The sequence below is a fragment of the Podarcis cretensis genome (assembly GCF_951804945.1).
Source record: "Podarcis cretensis genome assembly, chromosome: 3".
Taxonomy (NCBI): domain Eukaryota; kingdom Metazoa; phylum Chordata; class Lepidosauria; order Squamata; family Lacertidae; genus Podarcis; species Podarcis cretensis.
Window position 1 is genome coordinate 91,133,475 of NC_137172.1, and position 12,004 is coordinate 91,145,478.

The 12,004-nt window shown below is 43.0% G+C and overlaps 1 protein-coding gene across 11 annotated transcripts in view; it reads left to right on the forward strand.

The window, feature by feature from the left end:
- The first annotated feature begins 10,523 nt into the window (after positions 1 to 10,523).
- KHDRBS2 (KH RNA binding domain containing, signal transduction associated 2) overlaps positions 10,524 to 12,004 on the forward strand; it is a 357,107-nt gene continuing 355,626 nt past the window's right edge. For all 11 annotated transcript variants that reach the window (XM_079970540.1, XM_079970539.1, XM_079970535.1 and 8 more), the window contains exon 1: positions 10,524 to 10,897. In XM_079970540.1, the coding sequence (XP_079826666.1) occupies positions 10,807 to 10,897 (91 nt within the window). In that variant the 5' untranslated portion in view covers positions 10,524 to 10,806. The remainder of the gene's footprint in view (positions 10,898 to 12,004) is intronic.

Genomic DNA, 12,004 nt, shown 5'->3' on the forward strand with positions numbered 1-12,004 from the left:
TTGGTAAATTCATTCATTTGTTTGTTTTAGTTGTCTTCCTCTTTTAGTGGCCTGTAAATCCAGTCCAATGAATGAATAAAATTATGCCTAGGGTGAAGAGATATAATATCTCCATAAATGATTAGGGAAATTCTCATTTTATTCCAACAGATCATGCTGCTGCCCTTTGAGAAAGAATGAAATTGAGGAATCATTGTCTTTGTGACTCTTACACCTACTAGGCATGATCTAGATTAGGAACTCTGGTTGGCACACAAATAAAATTCTAATGAAGAACCACCAACCTCCTGACCTTCACCACAATACAAGTCTGTTTCCTAAACTGTCATATATCAAACCCTTAGTGCCATGTAGAAAAGCTAGCCACAGTTATCTACACTGTGGCCACCGGCTTCATTTAGCTCTAAATTGATGGCTCAACTGGTTGTTTACAAAGATACATCTCCTACACTAAAATGCTAGCCCATTAACTTTGAAAGTCGGCATCAGAAGTTGACATGTTCAACAGATGAGTCAGAAACACATCAGATGTTTCTCTCTTGTTTTTCCCTTAGGTGCACTTCTGAGTTGTTTTAGCTTTGCACCTCAGAATATGGAAGAGTCATACTTGCAAACAAGATATCGTACAGGTGCATCACTGGGGACTCCAGAATCAGTGCTGATCCCCCCTGAGTATGCAATGCAGTTTAAACTGTGATTGCTTCAGGAAGATCCACATAAACATTTTAGAGCAGAGTATATGGAGTGGTTAGATGGGTGCTAAGACCTCCTTTACCCCAAGGTTTCATTTGGTGCAGTCTGTTCATATAAGCGCTTACCTGGGGAGAAAAGTGTTTGGAAGGAGAAGCTATAGGGAAGTAAGCAGGGTGGGTCCATAGTACTCCTTTGGACGCCACTCTTTCCCTTTATACATGATTGGGATAGACTCAGGTTTAAACCAGTGGGTCTGCTATGGTTATCTACAGTGATGTTCTGTGTTGTATTGTGTATTGTGTTATGCTGTATTGTGTTTTTAACATTCGGTTGGAAGCTGCCCAGAGTGGCTGGGGAAACCCAGCCAGATGGGCGGGGTATAAATAATTTGTTGTTGTTGTTATTCCCTTGACTTCGGTGTGTATTTCAACATTCCTGCCATTTACATCCTCAGAAACTACATGTGAAAAACGACGACGCAAAGTTCCCTTGTGTAATGGGATGCGAGCTGCTGAACATTCAAGTGCTTGCAGAATCGTGGGCTTAGATTAGATGGCTTACTGTGAGCTTCGCCATGAAATCAGATAGTGGACATACCTGCATTTTCAACTGTGCAATATTAGAGTCTGAGTGGCAGCAGCCTGTTTCAATACACACTTGTTTACACACCTATTTTAAATATTTTGTCATAAGGTGCCATACTTCAACATTATCTCCATGGATATTGGCTAATGGGCAATTTTCTGTGTTCTGACATATTGCCTTGTTAGTACCTCATTAACACCTGCTGCTAGTGAACAGTATTCCTTGGGGACTCTTTTCTGCTGTGCACTCACCTGATGGAAAGCTAATTGCGTCACTGTGTAGCATTCCCATTAAAGCTGCTGAGCATCTGTGATTAATAAGGCACTGCAGTAATGAGGAAGTGAACCTAGGACTCAAAAACACCTCCCACTCCCATTAGGTTTGCTTTTGAAGGCCAGGCAGGGCTTTAACTGCAAGCCTCTCTGGGGCAACCGCAACATAACCAGAGCCTCCAAAGATCTGGCAATGGGGATGGGGTGGGGTTACATCAGGTAAATGTTCTGAACAAAGGGGTACTGTTGTATTTATCCTGCTTGGCACCTCAAGTGCATGGATACTGTGTGGTCTTTGCTTGCTATCCTGTCTTCCTGTTTCTACCCTAACTTAATATGGAAGAACAAAAGCAAAGTTGTGTTTTATGATGGACATTCCTCTCTCCTGTCAGCCCACAGAGCTGGTTCTGGTCCTGAGAGTGGGGGGAGGATGCCTGTACTAAGGGGGAGAGTGCATAAAAATGGATATATCTGAAAATATATGCAGTATATCAGGAGAAATTGCTTGCAAAATATTCGTGCACTAGTCAAAACTGTATATAAAAGGTACTAGGAGAAATCTGTACTAAAATGCTGAAGAAATTTCATGGAGATTTACTTATTTTTAACCCCAAATTGCTGCAGAAATGTGGAGAACTGAATTTAAGACTGGGGGGGGGATGAGAAACAGAGTGAGCTTAAATTAACACATTTGTCCATCCCTACTGTAGAATATTGTGGGAAACTCTGTATTGAAAACCAGACATTTAAAATGGGGAGACGAGACAGGGCAGATATGAGTCATAGGCCCTGCTCAAGTACTGGGTCCTTTGCAGCTGCCCAAGGGGTTTGTGCTGTGGAATTGGGTCTGCCTGTCTGTCCGAGAGAGAGGGGGGGAGGGAGAAAGTGCCAATATAGTAGAGGAGAAAGGTCTACCTTGTCTGGAACTGTATGTGCTCCATGATTCTGAAAACTGCCAGAGAAGCCCTTAAGAAAATTTGCTTCATTCATTCATTCATTCATTCATTCATTGTTCTAGATAGCTAGAGAGAGCCTCAGGTAAGGGTCCTAAAATGCGGGCAAACTGAGAATTTTCCTGTGATTCGCACCAAAAGGCTATTTCATACATTCTGGATATGTATCCAGCCTCTAATCAGACTATGCCAGCAGGTGTACAGTTCAGTGCCAATCCTGCCTCATGAATGTGTCCCTGTATGCTAATATGTTTGCAAATACACATTTCTCTCATGTATCCTTTCATTCTTAGGTGCACACTTAAGAGGCTTAGGTCTTAACATGAAAATATATAATTCATGAAGTAGTCCTTATTTTACATTTGCGATGGGACACATCATCTAGGTCTTCTCAGATTGACATGGAATAAATAAACCTATTTACCCCATGAAGGAAGTGTGATGGGGTCCTTCCTCTCTCTCCCCACCATGATCCTTCAGATCCTTGTATTTCCCTTTCCATTCTCCTTCAGTCTTTCACCTGCCCATCAATAACACACATATGAACAAGGGGTGTCCAGTCTATTTTCTTCCAAACCCGGTCTTTTAAAAAAAGTAATTAATGGGGGGACATCAATGCATGCAGAATGAAAGAGCTGATGATATCTCAACATATGGTTACAATTAATTAGTACTCAGAGTAGACTCTATCGCAGAAAATCTAACACACATTTAAAATAAACTCCTTAAAGTACTGGCATAAATATAAAGTAGAACAAAGTACAGTTCTGCTCTTTAGTAAGGAACTGCAAGGTACAGCCTGAACCTGCAAGAATATAATCAGATTCCAATTTGTGATAACAAGATGGAGCTCTTAAATTCTGAAGTTGCACTCATGAGCAATGATGACCTAGCCCTGCAGCTATGCAACTCAAGCGAATCATTATCCCATACAAATCTTTGTGCTGCACAAAACCTCTCTAATTTACGCTAGGTCTGCCATCCCCATGTGACTCTTGAATCAAGCATGTTGTCCAATAAATGAAGATTTGTGTACTATTATCTCTAGCCACTATTGTACTCAAACTTCATTAGACTTTTGAGATCCAACGTTCTACTCAAAAGGAAGAAGCAATTATCTCTAACGATATGCAATACTGCTAGGAGTGTAACAAGCTTCTTTCAGACACAAGCCATCCTCCTTTAGGAGTGCATTTTAATTTTGTCAGTGCCTGTGTAACATCACATTCCCAGTAACTTAATGACGCCACAGGTAGCTCTGAACTCAGCCCTTTCTTCCCCCTTCCTTCTTCCATTGGTTAACCGTGCAGAGGATCACTGTACCCTATTCTGTTTCTGTTTCAGCAGCTACTGATAGCTGAAAGGTAAAATGGATGTCAAAATAATAAAGTGAGCAAGGCATTATTAGAATAACACAATGGCCCTTCCCTACCAATCCATCCACCTGACAGGTGCAAATGGGTCACCTTTCAACAAGGTGCATTTATTTTTTCGCATTTAGAATGATGCAAACAATTCAAACCTTTAGAATAGCATACCGTTCTTTCAAATACATCTTTAAACTTAGAATAGGCATAGTGGGCATTTATAATAGGTATACACATTTCAGCCAAATATAATTAGAAAGCAAAAGTGCCAAGATATCAGGCCCTGTCATGGTTTAGAACTAAAATGCCAATTCGCTTTGTAAAAAAGGAGGAAGAAGAAAGAAATGTCAATTATTTTCATTCTCCATTGCTCGTTCCCTATTAAAAGCTCTGTGGTAATGGCCGGCTTTGGGACACCTGGTGTGTTCAGCCAGGAGTTTCAGAGAAGAATGTTAATGGAAGACTTATACTACAGGCCACAACTTTTCACCCATCTGCACCTGTATTGCTTGTACTTATTTGCTTGCTATATATATATTCCATTTGTATACCACCCTTCCCCACAAAGGAGGCCAGGGCAGCAAATAGAAAAAGGCCTAGAGCAGACTTCTTCAGCCTCAGCCCTCCAGACTACAATTCCCACCATCCTTGACCACTGGTCCTGCTAGCTAGGGATCATGGGAGTTGTAGGCCCAAAACATCTGGAGGGCCAAGATTGAGGAAGCCTGGCCTAGAGCCAAACAATACAACAAAAAAAAAAAAATCCTTTACACATTTAAAAGCACCTAAAAGCATTTGAAACAATTCAAAACATCTAAAAATAATCATATACCCTCACAGCTAATCATTTCAAGGTCTCTGGAAACAGTATTGTTTGGCCAGGAGTATTTTTAAATTCCTCCTGAACATTTAAGAATGTAAGAACCACCTGATGGATCAGACCAATGGCCCATCTAGTCCAGCATCCTTTTTTTCACAATAACCAACCAGATGCCTGTGGAAAACCAGCAGCAGTATGTGAGCACAAGAGCACTCGCCCTTCCTGTGACTAATTTATTTTTATGAGAGAGATTACACTTACTTCTGTAAAACAAGAAAATCTTTAATAAAAATAGATTTAAATTTTAAAAAATAAATAAATTATATACTACTAATTCGTTAATATTGAGGGAGACAGGTGCATGTCACTCGCAAGGGCATCCCACAAAAAACTCTTTATGTTGCATCATCTCTTCCTATCCTGCCCGTTGGACTTTCTTCCCCTCACAAAGGAAGGGCTCAGATCCTCTGACCAGACCTTGCCTTAATGAAACAAGGCTCTCTGTGCTGCTAAACATGATGGTTGAGCTGAATCCCTGTTGTGGTTCAGCCTGTTTTCTTTCTAGGTCCTCATGCACTTTTTATTCTCCCTCCCACTTTCGTTCCCTGCATGTGGGTGTCAACTCTGCACCTCCTCCGAGCTCTGTCACATCCTTTCTCCTTGCTTTTGATGCTTCACTCTGCCTCCTCCCCTTCCTTTTTTGCTCAAGTCCCTGCCCTTATCTGAAGACTCTGATTTCTCAGCTTCTTGCTTTCTGTCACAATTTCCTTTGATCAGCATTTCTGCAGCCTGCTGCTTTGGTCATATGTTTTTGACTTTGTTCTCTCGATGAGCTTTTTGCTATCAGTAAATTTCCCTTCTCTGGCCCTTGTTTGATCTCTCTTAACCTCCAGCCCTCTCCCTCTCCATTTATTCTACAGCCTCCAGTCCACCTACCACTGTTAAGTTCTTCTGTCTCGCCCTCCCATACTTCAGCAACTCCTCCCAAGCTTATCCTGACCGCATGATGCTTTCTGTCAGTACTTTCACTGCTTTAGCTGAACACTTTTGCATGTCCTTCAGACTGACCTTGGCTGACCCTGGTCAATTTCCCCTGCTTTTGATCACTGTCTAACTAGACAAGCTCAAAATATTGTGCAAGCTCCTTTCACTACACTCTTTCATTCCAAACTCTTCCATGTTAAATCCCAGGGCACTTGCATTCCATTGCCTCCCTACATCAGAACCTCATTGCCTTTTCTTTCCATTTCACTTGCATACCTTCAGTTCATATCCTTCATTTCAACACACCTGTGCAAACTATATTTCCATCTCAATATGGAAGAGATATGATGCCCCTGATTGTAGCCTATAGAGAACAGTTTGGGAAAGCTCATGATCTCAGGTTTGTCCATGTAGAAGGAAGCCCCAAATCCGCTGCAAGGTTCACTTCAGATGGAGTTCACAAAACACTTCTAGTGCACCAATAAGTTATCTGAAGCAGATGCCTCTTCTTTGGTAGGGGCATCAAATTGAAAGATTTCAGTTAGCAAAATAGTCATCCAGTACTGCTTGTTTTAATCAAACAGAAATATAATGAGAGGGACATATTTAACCACTTCGTAATATAGCAGTTTGTAACACAGCACCTTACAGAGCTATGTGCAAAAGCACATTGCAATTCACAAAACAATGCCATGCATAAACAATCACATTTATACATTTGGCTACCTTTTCACATTCAAGCATCTCATGTATGAGACATGCATGTGAGTTACAAAAACCAGCCGCTGTTGAATTGTGGGACCCCAATAAATTATGGATGCAATCCTATGCATAGTTCCTTGAAAGGAAAGCCAGTTGAACTCAGGTAGATTTACATCTGAGTAAGCATGCACAGAATGGGGCTGTACATCAACTTTCCAATTTCAAAGCCCCACAAATTTGAGATCCCTGTTTCACTTGATGAACTGTTCTGAAAATTACTGCACTCAGAATCAATGGTAATGTGCGTGCTTGCAGCACCACAGCACACTTTTGCCGGCATTATGGGTGGGGAGAAAACTCCTAGAAAAGAGAGAAACTTTTCCCAAATGCTCACTGAAAAGCTTGCAAAGCCTGAACTGATTTTGAATTAAGTCTAGGACAACTTGCCTTTCACTCCAGTTTACATCCCCTTTAGCCTAGTCATCGGGATCATTATCCATGTCGTACATAGGTAAGCCTTTACTTAAGAGCAGCTGGTTTGGATAAAAACCTGCCATTTACAAAAAGCTCTTCTTTCCAAGTTTTCTGTTGCCGTGACACCTTAATCCAATACTTAGTTCTTTTTTCTTTTTCTTTTTTTGCAATACATTCCACCACATCCACACTTCTTTCCCAACAAAGAGGGGACTATGTATTATATAGATAATTGGAATCATTTAACAGCAAAGGAGTTGTTCTGCCGAGCTTAGAAATGAATGCAAATGTATTGAATATTTGAAGACTGAACAAACTGAGTGCTTATTTAGAGTGAGATTTAAAAAACAAATAAAAAGCAGTTTGTTTTTTTAAAAAATGGCAAGAATGAAAGATTTATTCTGTTCTTCAAGGTGATGCCTTCTTGTATCTATGTGGACTATTTGACTGTGTATTCTTGTTTATAATTCTCATATCTTGTGGAAATATTTCTTCCTGAACTACTGTTTTTTGACTAGCCTGTCTGTTGTGCTTCCAGGCCTACCTGTAGGGCATCATGCTATGATAATGAATTATCTGAAACAATGATAGCATCTATATAGCGTTGGTTTATCTGGGACTCAGAGGCTGCCACACCACAGTTTTATTACAAAGCATTCCATTCTGTTTTGCAACAAAAGACTATCAACGTGAGTTCATTTAACTGAAAAAGGAGACTCATTAGGAGCATCTGTTAATATAATGGAATAAAAAAGCCATTATTTTAATTGATATTTGCTCACATTCTTCTCCTGACCACTCAGAGTTGTTCTGTACTGTGTGTTTTCTCTCTGGATGGCAGAGCTTTTAACCATCCCCATGATAGACTATTCAACAGCATAAAATATATCACTACAGAGATATATTTTCCAAGAGCTGCCCTGCAGTTTCCCATTTGTAAATCTATCCTATTACTATCACTTCTTAGCTTTTACATCAGTTTAAATAATGCTTTTATTTGTTGTGTTGTTTTTTACATATACATATCTCAACTCCTTGGAGCTGAGATGTTAATACCAACCTCATTCGTGTGTAGTTACACGCACATGCACACACACACACACACACACACACATGTATGTGCATCCATGTATTTGCAGATGTTGCGCTGTTGTATATATTTAGATTTGAATGGCCCTCATGCAATATTTCAGTTGCAGCAATATTTCTCTCTCTCGGGGTTTTAGTGGTACTGGTCAGTCAGCTGCATCCAAGGGCCGATTCCTGCCCATCAAATGCAGGTCTCAGAACCTGCTCTTTGCTCTGGCCAGCTTGTCATTTGTGTAAGGACCCTGCCTGAGAGTAAGCACCTCTTCCTGATTGCTGATTCAGATCTTGAACCTTGCCTGTTTTGCCCCAGGCAAAACTTTTAAATTGTTAGTGTGGAAAATTTTGCTTTCATTGTATTAGTGTAATTCAATTATTTACTTACTTATTTGCATATGACCAGAATATCAGCAAGATGCCTTTTTGAGATGCTGGATGCCATGATGAATGTTCCATCTGCACATGCATTTCAGCTTGCCAGATGAACTGATTCTCCCTCTCGCTGCACACTGTTTTGGGGCTTCTCCTGACCCTTCTAGAGCCAATTTCTGGGGAGGGGGCTACATGAAGTACCAGAAACTAAGGGAACATGGTCATATTCTTTGAGTATCAGTGCTGTCTAGTGGCTAGGATGTAGCTTTTGGAATTGGAGACCTTGCTTTAAATTCCAGTTCAGACAGTCGTGGGCAAATCATTGCCTTACTTTTCCATCAACAGCTTTTGGGAGAGGGCGAAGTCCCATAACCATGAAAGGAAGCTCAGCTGTCATACACTGAGAATTAACTGGCTGTGTTGTTTTGAGATATAATTTGTTTCAGACCCAGTTTGGTTACTTCAATCCCTAATTAAAAATGGTTCCTAGGTCCAGATCTCAAGTCTCATGAAGATTAATGAGACCCCAATGTATTTCTATGCCATTTCCAGTAGCCATTTGGAAGGTCTGGAGGTTTAATTGTCATTTTGAGGGTGTGCCTTTCATGTGCCTTTGGATGACTTTATCCATTACTATAGAACTGAGGAGGAAGCAATGATGTCCAGTTTAACAACAGTGGGACTTCAGGGAAGTATGTACCTAGTATCAATCTATGTTGCCAGCTTTGGCAATCTGTGTTGCCAGGCTCTTAGGAAAACTCAGTGTGAATGCCTTTCTATAACCATTCCATCTTATCCTTTTAAAAATCTTCCAGAAGAGATGCGCAAAGGTAGGGTAGCCAATGGGATGCCTTCTAGATACTCCCGCCAGCCCCACCCAGCATAGCCAGTGCTCTGAGAATCTGGGAATTGTAGTCCAACAACACCTGGAGAGCACCATGCTGTCTATACTTGCACTAGGCTGCAATGTGCATAGGGAAGGAACACTTCAAGGAATCGGAGTGGCGGAGAAAGCAAACCACATTAGCTGCTCCATTAATTCCCTTTTGTGCTTTAACAGTGCCATGCACCACCAAAGGGCTGGTACTTTTCTGCCTTTTGGCTTGCAGCTAACATTTTCTTTTACCCCATTTAAAACATTTCTTTATACTGTCCTTCATGAAAACTGAATCCAGGGCAGTTTGCAGTGCGAAAAACGAAGCCCAGGTTTAATGTTACAACCTCCTTATGCTTTTTTTGTGCTCAGAATGGATGGAGATTGTATTCCCCATTTTATGATCAGGCTTCTTTCCCTAGTCGGATGGGGAAGCATTTCCAGCACTGTTTCTGTCTCCTTGCACACACTGCCAGGAGGAGACTGCAGCTTTCAGCTTGACACTTTTCTTTCTCTCCATCTGGTGAAGGCAACATGTTCGCTCTCCCTTTTATGCTCTCCAGTCATAAAAAACCTACCTGGATCGAGTCAAGCTGCTGTACGGTGTTTATAGTAAGGACAGGGCAATGAATCAAACCTGCAATGAGTATTCGCCCCCCCCCCCCAAAAAAATGCCGCCACTATTTTATATGTACCAGTCATAACAATCAGCTCCCCACCTTTCAGCAGTCCCGACAGAAGATGGGATGATTAAGGTTGATCCCCCTTGCAAAACTTAAATATTGGTGATTAAGAGCACAGCACGCTCCAAAAGGTGACAACTTTCTTGGCTAGCACGATGTTACAAAGAGTCTCTGGGTGCGTATTAAAAGCAGCCAAGCAGCACTGCAAACCAGTAAAATATGCGGTGACCGAGCTAATTGCTTTCCCTGAGAACCGAATTGCCAGGCGTTTATGAGGGCGGCGGCGGGGAGGGGGGGTGCAAGGGAAAGAATTCGGCCCCTGACTCTAACCCAGCGTTGGGTCTGCTGCTGCTTCAGACGCCGGGTCTAGGTTGCTCTGTCCTTCGTCCTGCTTCAGCACCTTGGACAGCGAGCGGAGCGCCTGGTCCTTTCCCCTCCCCTCCTCCCCACAGACAGCAGCGCTCCTGTCTCTTCTCCCCAACCTGCCTTTCAGCCGGCGAGGTTGGGTGGGAGCCAATCCCACCGCAGCGCTGCCCCGCGCATCCCCGCCTTCCAGCCTGCGACCACCAATGTGAAGGGAAGGGAGATGGGTGGGAGGCTTCTTTTCCACACCTCCCTAGTTAAAGCTTCTGGTATGAGGCTGGCGCTCAGTGGCGGGGGGAGAGGCACACACGCAGACGGGCGAGCAAACGCGCGCTGCTGGAGGGAGGGGAGCAGGAGGGAGGCGGCCGCGGGAGCGCTGTCCGGGGTCCTGAAGCGGTGACTGAGCGAGGGGTGCTCCACCTGCCGCCGCTTGGGTGCATGGGGAAGTGAGCCATCCCAAGTGCCAAGAGCAAGGGGGAGGGCGAGAGGCGAATCTTCACCCGGAGCAGCTCCTGCCACTGTCCTTTTCCAGCACCACCTCGGGCAGGCAGCCGGTCCAAAGTGCCGCCGAACATACTATGGAACAGGAGAAATATTTACCCGAGCTGATGGCAGAGAAAGATACCTTGGATTCCTCCTTTGTTCATGCGATGCGCCTTTTGGCTGAAGGTAAGACTTCGCTCGCCTCCCCTTAACGCGGAGATCTCTCTTGCTTCTCTCTTGTTTCATTTCTCTGCGTTGCTGCTGCCTACACTGTCTTGAACCAAACTGAGACGGGTTAAGAAACGTGCAGATGCACATCCGTTGTTGGGAGAGAGGGAGAGAGCGCACGGCTCTTTCTCTGATATGATCTCAGATCTACATACAGGCAGCGGTTGCCCAGACAGAAGCGGGTGATTGGGAACGACTTAATCGCATTAGAGATTGCAGTGCTCAGGCAAGTCAGAAAGTGCAGGGGAGAGAGAGGGGTCGAGTTTTGCTTTAGAAAAAAGGCAGGAAATCCTCCGACACTGTCTTCGCCTTGACACAGACATGCGAACGGGTGCGCAACAGTAATCTTAGCAGTGGGGACGGTATGCTGGCAGCATTGCTTCAAGGTGCAAGGTTAAGCCAGAGATGCTGACAGGTTTCTGTAGAAATGCTGTAGGACAAGTAGGGCAGTTTGTGTTCATGGCAAGACTCCGGAAGAAGAGCCACTTCCCTCTTCTAGCGTCAGTCCAGTTTGCAAATGAATAAGCAACAATTAGGCATGCTGTGAAATGTGTTGGACGCGGATGTTCTGTGAAGAAAGGGCAGACTCTTAGGGAGAGACAAGACTCAGGATTCTCCCCGGTTCTGCTCTGCAATAGATTTTTGGAGCTAGCATACAAAACAACAACTGCTCCTCAGTATACTGAGCGTTCCCATTGCCAAATACAAATGTTGCCAGTATCTTCCACTTAATAAATAACTACCCGGACTGTAGCCATGACGGCTGCTGCATTTCCATGGAAAGCATGTGTTTCCACAAGAAGATTTTATTTATTTTCATACTCCTAGTTAATATTGAATTCTCTCCTCATTAAGTGAACAACTGAAGTTGAATTTTTGTGGCAGGCAGAGCTACAGTTCCTCCTTTCATTTGAACAAGATGCTATTGTCTCACTTGAACTCATTATGTCTTGTGCTGTGTGTATGTGTGCTTTTTAATTTCATACTCAGCTATATATGGCAAGAGCTAAACCCATCACAGTGTCTATAATTCAGCAGTGCTTTCATTTCACTTCATTTGGTTCA